This window comes from Nilaparvata lugens, chromosome 4 (genome assembly GCF_014356525.2).
Source record: "Nilaparvata lugens isolate BPH chromosome 4, ASM1435652v1, whole genome shotgun sequence".
Taxonomy (NCBI): domain Eukaryota; kingdom Metazoa; phylum Arthropoda; class Insecta; order Hemiptera; family Delphacidae; genus Nilaparvata; species Nilaparvata lugens.
In genome coordinates, this window is record NC_052507.1 from 12,079,404 (window position 1) to 12,093,859 (window position 14,456).

The 14,456-nt window shown below is 31.5% G+C and overlaps 1 protein-coding gene across 3 annotated transcripts in view; it reads right to left on the reverse strand.

Moving 5' to 3' along the window:
* Positions 1-14,456, reverse strand: part of LOC111049323 (DE-cadherin) — a 477,993-nt gene that overhangs the window by 39,606 nt on the left and 423,931 nt on the right. For all 3 annotated transcript variants that reach the window (XM_039426678.1, XM_039426677.1, XM_039426676.1), the window contains 5 exons: positions 13,858-14,007; positions 11,125-11,328; positions 9,842-10,044; positions 2,637-2,811; positions 528-704 (listed from right to left, as the gene is read on the reverse strand). In XM_039426678.1, the coding sequence (XP_039282612.1) occupies positions 528-704; positions 2,637-2,811; positions 9,842-10,044; positions 11,125-11,328; positions 13,858-14,007 (909 nt within the window). The remainder of the gene's footprint in view (positions 1-527; positions 705-2,636; positions 2,812-9,841; positions 10,045-11,124; positions 11,329-13,857; positions 14,008-14,456) is intronic.

A 14,456-nucleotide genomic window follows, 5' to 3' on the forward strand; every position in this document is an offset into this window, starting at 1 on the left:
AGAAAGATACTCAGGCCCGGTTGCACAAAAGCCGGTTAAATTTGAATCGTGATTCAATTCACGAGAACCAATCAGAGAAGACCTTTTTTGAAAAGACGGTTTCTCTTGAAATTAATCAGGATTACAATTTAACCGGCTTTTGTGCAACCGGCACCTAGTGTATAGTGTATTACAGTATCTAAGAAAATGTATTAACACACTTTTCTCATGTTTTCACACGACATGCTGTCAAATATTTAAGTAAATAATCAAAAACTTTTACTTAGGTACTGACTATAGTTCTTTCTACCATCTCACGATCATTTTCAACAGACTGTTGTCAACAGTCTGTTGAAAATGAACGCGAGACGGCCGAAAGAACTACAGTCAGTAAGTAAAAGTTGTTGATTATTCACTTAAATATTTGACTGCATATCGTGTGAAAAACATAGAAGAAAGTGTGTTAATACATCGCAGCTCGGAATGGATCAAGAGACCATCTCCTTTGAGATGTATTATCTAAATTTATTTTCTACAGTAAAGGTTACCTGATTGTGTGCAGATGTTCCATCCAAGTCGATTGCTCGCACTTGCATGACTGGAGTTCCAGGAGGCTCGTTCTCCAGCACACTTCCAGACACAACTTCTGTGAACGCTGGAATTCTGTCGTTCACATCTTCCAGCTGTATTGTCACAGATGTCTGAGTTGCCAAGTGGAATTTGTTCTGAAAAATGAAAACAAAATATTTGAGTTACCGATAATTTTTGAAAATAAATCAATCGATTTCAGTGAAGAAAGCATTCTTTCTTCCCTGATATTAACATAAATATAGTGGCTGACGTTCTAGAATTAACTCCGACCCACATAAATCATAAATTTTGTTATGGACTAAGTGGGAGAAGATACTGTAGTATCATAAAATTATTACTGTAAAAATTAATTAATATCAAGTTGAACTTGAAAATAACCTATAGTCGAAACTAGTCGTTAAAATATTTTTAAATTTTTAATAAAGGGTACTACAAGTTTTTATATTGTTTTTATTAATTTGAATAAGTAGCCCATATAAGTGAAGAAATTTTAAGTATTATTGTATGATAATTATTTAAAAATTCCAATTTGAGGTTATTATCCTATACTATTAAACGAGCAACTTCTGTTTATATGTTTAGATGTTTATATGTTTGTATTTCAACGGATCTCGAAAACGGCTATAATGATTTTTTTTTACGCTTTTGTAATCCAGAGCGAAGCTCGGTCCCCGATATTACAGTAATAATATTCCAACAGTTGGAATATTCAATTTCTAATGAAATCTCTCATCTATAATATAAATAGTTGATTCATTTTGGAAAAAGTTGTACATACTTCAATAAGTTGTATATTTTATTTGATCTGAAAGTAGAGTTCACTTGTAGTAATATAGTAATTCATATAATAGAGTCCGTGAAAATTAGAGAAAAGCATTGTTGCTACTTTTCCTTGTCCATGGCCATCTTTAGCTCTGATTCAATTTAGCCCAGTGAATCAAATTTGATGATAAATTATTGTTAATTCTTGTTAACTATGATCAATTCTTGATTCAATTTTCGATTCTAGTTAATTATGATCAATATAAATTCTATTTTACATCACATTACATCTCGAACTTCACCAAGAAAAAATATTTTTATGATTTAATAATAACAAATTTTTATGGATTGAGATTAAATATTGTGTGGTAGTCAATAATCTTCATGGTATTTATTAACGATTTGGCAACCGTGTGAAGCTGGAGAAGGATGAAGCTATCTGTTTTTTCAAATGACAGACAAGGATAGCTAACTAATGCTACTCAGGTGCTGATTCTATAACGTGAATGTAGGTAGAGGTTTATAATAGAAAATAGAATATAGAGTATAATAGAATATCCTTATAAGCCTCAATAGTACATCACAATTATATAGCTATTAGGCTCATTAGATTGCATGAAATTATAAACTATAGTGAATATATAATCAATGATCCACCCTACAGTATATATAGTCCAATAAATCAATAGATCTAGAATCTTTTTGTGTAGTTGAGAAGTTGATATTGTGGTAATTATTAGTATCAAATAAAAATACTAAAAAATTGTCAAAAAACAAAGATTTATTGATAGAGAGAAAGATCGGTTTCGGTTGTTACACCATTGTCAATCTCTGATAAACTAAAACTGAATACAAGACCATAGCCTACTATGAGAATTCTCATAGAATTTAAATTCTGCTGCTCTTGTATTTAGTTTTAGTTTTTCAGAGATTATATGCTCATGAGCATAGCCTACTATGATAATTCTCATAGAATTTGAATTCTGCTGCTCTTGTATATAGTTTTAGTTTTTCAGAGATTGACAATGGTGTAACAACCGAAACCGGTCTTTCTATCTATCAATAAATCTGTGTTTTTTGACAATTTCTTAGTATTTTTATTCAAGATCTAGAAACGAAAAGATTTTATACGATTATTATCAATATTTCAATCAATAGAGATCTAGTCAAATAAATCAAATCTTCTGAAAAGTTTGAAAAACATTTCTATCTAGTGAAATAAGACATAGAGCAAGTGAATTGTTTACATAAAACATTTCAAAAATTACAATATTATGAGATAGTGAATAGAGTTGTAACCTCACCTGAATACGGACAGTGAGCGTATACTCAGGATTTGTTTCATAGTCGAGGAAAGCCCCGAGCCGAATGTACGCCTTTTTTCCATCCACATAGAGACGGAAAGTGTCATCCTTGTTCGTTTGCTGCGTCTTTCCTTTCACCAATTCAAAGACAGGCGCTTTTTCGTCTGTATTCGACCTGTCAAAGTGACAATAAATGAATAAATCAGGAAAAATCTAGATAGATAACAGAAAATTTCAACAAGATGTAAACAAAAAATATGTTGTTATAATTGGGAATAATATTCGAATCGACGACCATCAAGAGGGTTCAAGGCCATCAATAAATAGAAAATAAAAAAGCTTAAATATGTGAATTTGATTCCTTAGCTGTATATCATTCTTCAATACATGATATTTACTATCATTATTCTAACAAAGACAATAGAAAGCAACACATCCTATTTAGACCAATTCTAGAATACAACGTATCATTATTCTAACAGAGACAATAGAAAGCAATTCATCCTATTCAGACCGATTCTAGAATACAACGTATCATTATTCTAACAGAGACAATAGAAAGCAATTCATCCTATTCAGACCGATTCTAGAATACAACGAAAGCTTGATAAATTTTCTATTCATTTCAGATAACAGAGCATAGAAAAATAAAATATTCCATCAATTTGTACCGTGCGATATATTAATCTTCACATTACTATTGGAAATCTACACTTTTTTGGGGTGGAGAATTATTGGATGAAAGTTCATTTTCTGGTGAAAGCTTTGTTTAAACTGGCTTGGAAAAATGATTTACAGGCAAAATTATAGAAGAGAATTAATTTTTGAATTATAATACCTTGAATGAATACAAGAAGAGAATAATATGAAATATAACCCTTTTTAAAACGTCGATACTCAATATTGTAGGTAATCAGAAGAATTTATTGAATATTTCAGCAGGACCTCCTAAAGTATTTAGGAGGTCCTGATTTCAGTCATGGTTGAATGAGTGAGGGAGATATAAATATAGGAAACAAATTATATTGGAATAGTCACCCAAGTTGAATTTATATTAGCCTTTAGAATAATAAAATCTCATGAGTTTTCTCTGCCTATACTAATACAACAGTCCTCAATAATAATATTATAATAACTACTATTCAATAAGATCCTCAATCATGCTGAATATATCACTCCATGCAAGGAATTTTTATGACGATTGAATTTTGGTTTTGAAAGATCTTAGAGGAATTGTGGCACGTTATTACAGTTTTGTAATAAATTTTTGGTGAATATTAACAAATTGGTTAACACTAATAGGAAATACAAAGGCATTTATTTGTTGCGTGGGATAATTTAAGCGTATTCTTCATGAATAAAATTGGGGAGATGAGTTTAGCACTAGACAATTATTATTGAATATAATTTTTTTTTATTGAATATAGAACGGATGAAACTTGTTCAAAATAATATAGTAAAACTAGCGAAGAAGCTCTGATTAATAGAATAAATTAATATCCATCTCGCTGTTGCACTGAATCTATATTTTTTAGAATGATAGTAATAATATAAATTATCAGCCTTGTACACAATCTGTACGACAAAATTGCATGTTGAAATCATCGAAATTTCAATAAAAAATGATCAATTCATCTTGCCTTGACAGGGCAGCCTAGGTTTTTTTTACAAAATTCTATGCAAATCATGGATGTATTGGTTTCCAATTCCAATCCATTGGAATATTAGTAAACATTAAAATATTTATTTGTTTTTGTGTTCATTATAAATTGGAATGTTTATTAGTGTATTATCAAAACATGATGGAAATAGACGGAAGAGAGCGATTTTGCAAGACTTTGGATAACACTCAATAATCTAAATTGTCTATAAATGGTATAATAATACAATAATGTGTTACAAATGATGATAAAACGTTCAATTTCAATTTCAGCAAGACGGATTATTTAGATATATTTGTATGATGAATGGGAACTTATGATAAAGCATGGTAATAAAATGAAATTGCATGATATGTATGTTCAACAAAGCATAATGTGACGAATTGATGAAGCATTGCAACAAACATGCAAATAAATACCAACAAATTGAGGAGGAGATGGAACACATAAATTAGAGAGAAACATAACACACACGACAAGACAAGAAACAAAATTTAATTCTATTGAGATTTGAGAATAGAATGGAACACATATAATACAGGGGAATCCAAAACACAAGATAAGAAACAATATTCAATTCTATTGAAGGAAAATTGAATTTATCAAGGATCAATGATTTCTATGGTAGAGAGTGGAAACATTTACAATTAACATCACAAACACATAAACAACAGACATAATATGAGGGATGTGTTCTTACCAAGCACTTTATTTCAAAGCAGATCATGTTCGTCAGAATCCAGCATGATATGAATGAAAAAACGTTACAATGAATGAATGAAGCATGGATGTATCAAATCTGAGAATTCTATCAAAACTACAAGAGTACAATACAAATATTTGTAAATATTTACAACTGTGGACTAGCCCTACATAGCTGCAGCCTAATTAATAAAGGAATGAGAGCTTTCACTACATTATTAATTGAAATATTTATAAATTTATGAAAATGTTCTACTTGAGAATTTTCTTAGAACTATCATAGAGAAACAATAGCGTAAGTAGATATACCATGGTATAGGGAGTTTATGTCGTAACGTTTACTGTTGATTAGTGTCGATTTTTACTGTTTTGTTGGGGTGAGAGTGTATGATCGGTACAATATGAGAGACTACCAGTGTCACACAGCTTCAAGGGAAAGAGCTACGTGGACTATCGGCTTGAGATAACAGTAAAAGTTACGACATAAACTCCCTATACCATGGGATATCTACTTACGCTATTGTTTCTCTATGGAACTACCTACTTAGGGGAATTATTTACAATGGTATACAATATAAATGAATGCACTGCTTGTACTGCATTTTAAATAGCTGATTATGTTATGAATTTACAAATATTGGAAGAAAATGTTCCCAAATAGAAAGTAGAACTTGATAAAATAAATATTTACACTAGGTTCGGCAGATAGGCTACTAACAGGCTAGTATTGATCTACTTTACAGTTGTGTTGTAAGTGATGTTGTGGTACTTTTCCATACCTGATGAAAACACAAATTTGAATTGTCAACCACGTTTTATTATAAAAATTTATAAAAAAGGTTTATAAAAGTTAATAATAATAAAAAGTGGTTGACAATTTCAAATTGTGTTTTCATTATTGATGTACTTTCTAACACAACCTGTAGGCCAAAAGAAATAGTATAGGCCTACATTGAAAGAAAAATGATGGGAAAAATATTGAATGACAAATCTTCACAGAAAATTGCTGTTAATATTGGGAAATTAGTTATGACAGGGTCGAGGTAGGATAACACTATAAAGGTCAGTTTACAAATGAGAACAAATCATTGAATAATGACTTGTAATATGTCTTGTTCCAACAAAATAATTTCAATATCAAAATTCATATTATTTTCCATGACGGAACTCTTGGAATTCGTGTTTTGTGAAGCAAAGTGTCTCTTTGAAACAAAGTGAACTTCAACAGAGATAGAATGTCAATTTTTCAATCTTTTAACATGGTTTGGAAATGGACAATTTATTGTGCTAATGATTGTTCAAGATTTTATTCCATGGCAATCTAAACGCTGTAAAATCTAAATTTTGAACTTTTCATTACACTAGATATGTCTCTACATCGACTAGGCTATCAAATTTAATATATATCCAGTAGAGCCCCGCAAACACACACATTGATTTTTGTACGTACGATTTTTTGCATTCCTTATGAATTCTATCAGATTAAACGGAGCTTGACAAACAGCATCTGTCTGAAATCATCTGTTTAATCTAATAGAATTTATAAGCACGGAAAAATACCGTACGAACAATAAGCGATGTGTGTTTGCGGGGCTTTACATGTGCTTGCTTGAAAAAGTTGAAATTTCGCACTATTTAGGAACACAGATTAGTTTGTGTCTTCTATTCAACAACTTGTTAATCTCAGTCTTAACTTGTTTTATTCAGAATATAATCTAGAATTACATCATTGACTACACTATAGACTGAATGACATACATTATGTTTATTTCAAGAGCAATATTGCAATCTTTTCGAGCAACTTACACAGCTTTGAAAGTGGCGATATGGTAGGAAAAGTCTGTTGAAAATGATCGCTAGACGGTCGAAAGTACTTCAGTCAGTAAGTAAAAGTTTTTAATTATTTACTTAATAAATATTTGACTGTATGTCGTGTTAAAATACATAGAAAAAAGTGTGTTAATACATCGCAGCTCGGAATGGATCAAGAAACCATATCACCGTCGATTAAAATCTCAATTTAAGTGGGAATAGTTGGTTAGTTTTTATTTGATCACAATCTCAGATACCTTAAGATGCGTACAGATATACGCGCCGCGACATGAGCAATTCACTTTTAATCAGCTGATGTCAAGCTTTTTATATCTATATCTTATACCGTTTCAGTAAAAATACAGATATAGTCAGCTGATTGAAAGTGAATAGCTCATGTTCGCGGCGCGTATATCTGTACGCACCTTTAGGATTACAGTCTATTAGGAAATCTAATAAGTGATCACCATTTACTAAGTAAATCACCTTCTCTTCACCACCTACTTTTCAAAATCAGGACTACATCTTGGGCTTGATTATAACTTTTTAAATGAATCTTTTTGACCAACTTACATAGCTTTGAAAGTGGCGATATGGTGAGAATAGTTGGTTACTTTCAATTTGATTACAATCTCAGATACCTTAGGATTACCTATTGGGAAATCTAATAAGTGATCACCATTTACAATAACCTTCTCTTCACCACCTACTTTTCAGAATCAGGACGACATCTTGGGCTTGAATATAACTTTTTAAATGAATCTTTTTGACCAACTTACACAGCTTTGAAAGTGGCGATATGATAGGAATAGTTGATGAGTTTATTTTTTATTACAATCTTAATTACTTCTTTAGAATTAAATCAAGGACGATATCTTAAGGAGCGTACAGATATACCCGCTTCAAAAGGTGCGTATCAATAATGACTGGTGCTACATCTGAAATAACTATGTCTGTAATTAACGCTATAAACAGCTGATAAAACATCGCAGTCGTTGCCAACCTAACACTCACTAATTTCCCACAACTTGAAGTGTCCCAACGTGGGATGGTTTACCCTAAACATAATTTATATTATTAGGCTACCCAGCAATCCCCTGGTCAGAATATTTTTTATTTAGTTTTGTCACCCGATCAGCTGGAGTGAACGTTTCACATCATTGTGAAGCTATATAGGTTGTAGCGAATTCAACAATACGACAAGCGCGCGATCATCTTTCGAACATATTGCGAACCTCTAGCGAACCCTTGCGTAACATCACGCGTAACGTTCATGATCGGAGCGTGTTTAGGTGCGTACAGATATACGCGCCGCGAACATGAGCAATTCACTTTTAATCAGCTGATGCCAAGCTTTTTATATCTGTATCTTACCGTTTATGTGAAAATACAGATATAAAAAGCTGATTAAAAGTTAATATGTTCGAAAGATGATCGCGCGCTTGTCGTATTGTTGAATTCGCTATAACCTATATAACTTCACAATGATGTGAAACGTTCACTCCAGCTGATCGGGTGACAAAACTAAATAAAAAATATTCTGACCAGGGGATTGATTGCTGGGTAGCCTTATAATATAAATTATGTTTAGGGTGGACAATCCCACGTTGGGACACTTCAAGTTGTGGGAAATTAGTGAGTGTTAGGTTGGCAACAACTGCGATGTTTTATCAGCTGTTTATAGCATTAATTACAGACATAGTTATTTCAGATGTAGCACCAGTCATTATTAAGAAAAAATTAAAAACATGTTTTTGTAACCACAAAGTTTTTTTTGAGAAGAGGAATTTTAATTTTTACTTTAAACATTTACGATTTAAGGTAGGTCTTACAGCTAATATGCATTCTGTATTATTTTATGAATATCTGACATATAGAACATTATTGTACTCTTATTTTTAATCCAGTTATTCTGTCTAAAACAAAGCCATGACCATCTGCCCACCTTGGGACAGCCCACATTGGGACACTGCAATCATGATATATGCTCATATTATAACAATGAACATTGCTTCTGAATCTTATTTTACTCAATGTAGGCTACATATCAATGAAATAAATCATAAATAAATATGATATATGATTATAGCCTGTAATGAAGCTTCAGAGGTAGCCATTTTAAACACACTTTATGCACATGACTTTTGGTAATAGTTTTAACTAAAAAAATTTCAAATAATGTATTTATACTATCAATAATTATAATAGAATGTTATAAATTAACAAAAATAATAAATTGCGAATTTTTAATTCAATATCCCAACCTGGGCAAGGGATGTCCCATCGTGGGCCGATCTGAAGCCCGGGTTGGGACACTCCCCAAAAATTTGTATTTGCAATAAAAAAATCAATTGACGATCAATGCAGTTGCCATCCTCAAGGATGAAAGTGTAAGCAAATACAATAAATATAAAATTAAAAAATGTGTATTTTTTTATTTTTGTCCAAGTTATAGCTGTTTGAATTTTGGTGTCCCAACGTGGGCTGGTTTACCCTGTATAATAAATTGATGATAATATTATTATGTTTGTTGCATTTATGTTGATGTTTTATTACTAAAAAGGTCATGTCTGACAATTTTTTGTGAGGTGAAAGGCGTGGTTGGGACAAGTGGATTGGCTTCCAGATGGTAGCCAGGTGGTTTGCCTTCTTCATCCTAAATTCTAATATGCTGGTAGGCTACCTATTATTAAAAATGTTTTTATAATTTTACATTATCTCATTTTAATGATTTAATAATTAATTATTAACTTTGATAATTTTATATGCTCATAAATGATGCAACAAAAGTATTAACCGCGCATGCGCGATTATTGGTTAGTTCGCCCGAGGAACTTTCCAAGTTCTTGCTCTGTTACGCTCTCTGTTCGCGTTCTGCTCTTGCTCGACCTGCGATCATCTTGCGTAACGATCGTTTGTGGAGCAGAGCGTAAGTCTGTACGCACCTTTAGGGTTGAATATAGATTTTTTAATTAATAAATTTTGTGATTATGTCCACGAATAAATAAATAATATTCTTGAGAAACTTACACAGCTTCGAAGGTGGCGATATGGTAGGAAAAGTCGGACAGGTTCTCTTTGATGATAATGGGGGAAGATTGGATATAGGTGAATGTGGGAGCTTTCTTGTGTGACTCCACCACTGCCACGTAGAGCTTCATGCTGGCGTGGTTCGGAGGCGACCCTAAGTCTGTCGCGTTCACTCGTAGCTTGAACTTGTAGCCGGCGCTTTTCTGTGAAATCGGAAAACGAAAAAAATTAGTGAATATTTAAGACAAATATAAGATATAAAAATAAGAAATATAATATAAGATATAAAAATTAGTGAATATTTAAGACAAATATAATATATATTTAATATTTAAGACAAATTCATTGAATAGTTTAATTAAGTGGAAATGGGAAGAATTATGAGTATTGAAGTTGAAAAACAGTTAAATTGATAGGAAAATACAATGAGAGCTCTAAGAGCAATGAGCTCTGAAAGGTATCATTGATTCAATTTTGGAATAGTTCAATTGTATGGAAATGGGAAGAATTATGAGTATTGAAGTTGAAAACAATTAAATTGATAGGAAAATACAATGAGAGCTCTAAAAGCTATCATTGATTCAACTCGTAGTCGGTACTATTTTGTTGAATTAAACGAGGATAAAATAGGTGAATTCATAGGAAAATATATAATGGAATAGAACAATTATTATTTAAAAATGGAAAGAATCAGGTCACAGTATCATAGAGTAAAGGAAACTATACCTAATTATTATACCTATAGTGATTATTTCTTTCATCTCTGCTTGCATCAAACTTATATTTAACTTGTAGTCGAGATTTTTCAGTTGAATTTAGAAAAAAACCGTTGAATTTATATGAAAATACAACGAGATAACTCGATTTTTATTTATTTATTTCATTTTTTTTGAAATGCAACATTTTTTTCAAAATACATATAGTTTGATGAAATCATGCATTTGTTAAACCATTCTTTGAAGAATGTAACTACATAATATTATCATGAATAATTCACCTTCTAGCTACCAATATTGTAAAATGGTCTGTTCAGGGAAATAGTTTCAACTCTACGGACCGGTTGCACTGGCTGAAACAGCTGAGACTTTCGTCGTCTGTGGATAGTAAAAAGTAAGCGAGTGATTCTGTGGAAAATCAAAATATCGCATCCCCGAAATTCATAAGCTGACGTATAGCCAGCTATGAAATATATAAACACTATCATTTTAGAGAATTGTGTTCTGTTTATCAATAAATAAAAATAACGAGCGAAGCTCGGTGCCCCAACTCGGTGACCAACTGACATCAATAGGTTTGTTGAGTTTGATGCTGCCGGTTGCTTTGTCGATGCGGAAGTACTTGGCATCCTGGTCGGCATGCTCGTCGTTGAGGTCCGGGTCGATGACGTAGTGAATGATGCTGTTGTTGCCATCGTCGATGTCCGTCGCCGAGATCCGCATTACCTCCTGGCCGACTGGAAGGTCCTGTGGGACGGACTCTGTGTAGCTCTGCGGCGGGGAAGAAAACATTCAAAAAGTTAGTTCGGATTTTTCTCTCTGGGAAAACTACGAGAACTACTCAAAGGTGCTCCAAAATACAATTAGAACAGCCCTCTAGTAGAAAATGTTGTTTGTTAAAAGCGAATTATTAAACATTTCTCCAAAATAGAATAAAAATATTGCTCTAAAGTACAATTGCTACAATATTAAGAAGGTAGATTGAAAAAGGTTGTTTCATTAGAGCAGATTATTCATGATTTAATCAAAATACAGTTTAAACAATCTTATCTCCAGGTAGGTGAAGTTGATTCGTTGAAGCAAATTATTAAACTTTCCAAAATAGAATTAAATATTGCTCTTAACTACAATTGAAACAATCTTTAAGTAGGTAAATTTGATTAATTGTAGCAAAATACCAAATAATTTTCCTTAAGATATTGCTCCAAACTACAATTAAAACAATCTTCAAGTAAGTAAAGTTGATTTGTCGAAGAAAATTACCCAAAATTCCTACAAAATACGATTGAAATAATATTCGAGTACCGGTAACGTTGATTCATCAAAGCAAGTTATTGAAAAAATCTCCAAATAACAATTACAACAATTTTTAAGAAGTAGGTAAAGTTGATTTATTTGAGCAAATAATTCAGAATTTCACCAAAATATATTTCAAACAATCTTCAAGTTTATTCAAAATTTCTCCTAACTACAAACAAAAACAATCTTCTAATAAAGTTGAAAAGTAGGTAAATTTTATTTATAAACCGATTATTCAAATTCACATCGAAAAAGTTAGTTTGGAATCTGCTCACTCGAAAAACATACAGAATTATTCAAATTTGTTCAAATATACAATATATAGGTAAAGTTGATTCATTAAAGAGTTAGAGAATTTTCGCCAAAAATTTTTCCAAAATGCGATTAAAATATTGCTTCAAAATATAATTAATCGTGAAGTGGATAAAATTGATAAGGCAAATCACTCAAAATCTCGATTAATTTTTTGTAATATACTTTCGTACTCTGTCAAATTTCAAGTGCAAACTGTGAATCATGACATGAATATTAGGTATATTCCAAAAAACCAACTATAATTCCAATAGAGTATGATATAAGTACAGTAAATATGAATATAATATCAGACAAAGAATCACTGCAAATTTGGAAGGTTGAAATTAAATAATAAAATGAAAAAATGCAAAATTGATGATCAACATGGAAAATAGGTACGGTATCGTGCTTTGTAACAATTATCAACCAACGGAAAAATTACATCACACTCTTACAAACAACAACTGAAAATTCAACAGAAATATTTTCAACAAAAATGCTACTGATCAATAAATTGTAAAAAATACAATCATGCAGTGATGATAGTATTATCAACTACCTTCCACGTGAATCCTCGTAAGACCTAAGTATCAACAAAGAAATAATTGAAAACCGAATCCTAACAATAATATCTTAAATTATTGCTGAATACGATTCATAATAGCACAATAGTATTGCATAATACGGTTCTTTATAATATTTTTCAATGAGTTTTATCTTGAAACCATGATACATTGAAACACTACAGTTATTGGTCCAGTTCTGTGAAGATAAACTGAAGAAATCGAAGTTTGAATTTAGAAAAATTGTCATTAATTTCGTACTGATCTGACAAGTTATTTATTTCAAATTACAATTTCAATAAAAACAGTAGACCTAAAAATATATTTTAATCCCTCTAGCTATTAGCTATTTGAAGGATAATCACCTTGTGAAGAACCGAAAAAAGAAAGCACTCAAGCATTTTTATTTCTTGTAAAGTCACTGGTTCCCTAATGATGTATTATGAATGCGATAATTGGGAGCAACATAATATTTATATTTATTTTATTCGAGATAATAGTGTAATTAAATGATAATTTTCTAAATTCTATGGAACGTGAACATAAATTATTTGAAAAAGGTATTATATTAAGCTATAATATACAAGTCTTATTTACATATATTCGAATGACTTGCAAGATGTATATTTACAAGATTTTTTAATTTTTTGGCATGAAATCCTCAACTATGTCGCATCCCGACACATATGCATATAAAGTGGGGGCCAAATTTTTCTCAAATCAGCAAATAGTCAATCTATTATATTAATATTTTGTAAATAATCGTAGCTTATACATGCTTCTTGTAATCAAAATGGCTATATATCTATAATAAAGCAAAGAACTTGCTTATACACGTACAAGATAGGAAAATCATGTTTGACGCATTATCATGTCTGAACTACAGTACTGGACTAATTAACTTGAAATTTTGCATATAAATTCTTAATTAACTGAGGATGGTTAAAGGCCTGTTTTAAATTCTTCAAAATTTCATTACATCAAGTTCTCAGTTTGTCAATAGTTTTAAAATGGACCTTTGCGGAGCACGGGTTACCTGCTAGTTTTTAAATAAACTCCTCTGGTCGTGTTTTACCCTCGACCATGGTAATTATTATTATTATTATTATTGCATAATCGGTTGGAAAGTTTGTAAAATACTGACCACTTTATCGAAATCTGGTGAATTATCGTTGATATCCTCGATGATTATTTTGACAGTGCAGACATCATCCAACTGCGGTCGGCCATTGTCCGTTGCTCGCACTGATAAGTACACCTCTTTCTCTCTCGTTGGCTCATCTCGGTCAAACATCTAAAAAATAAATGAAAATATAAGTATAGATGGAAACAAAAAAGGAGAAACGAGTCGCTAAAATTTGAGAATAGACTTCCAGTATACAGAGTGGCGCACGATATGATCCAACATTTAGTTTTGTCATAGAAAGTTTATTGTGAAAGCAATACAAAAATATTATATATAACTTGAATAGAAATAAAAATTTCAAGTGAAAATGGCATGAATGTTCGAAACATGTTGTGATAAAATAATTCAAAAAGGGTACTGAGATTTGTATTTCTATATACAGTCCAACCTCTCTATAACGAACCTCCACTTAACGAAATCCTCTACACAACGAATTTTTACCTGGTTCCATGACATTTTAGAGTTTTGGCTGCTTATTAAATTTACTTCTATTTAACGAATTTCGGACCTTTAAACAACAAAGTTTTCTCTTCACTTCAACATACAAAATGTAGTGT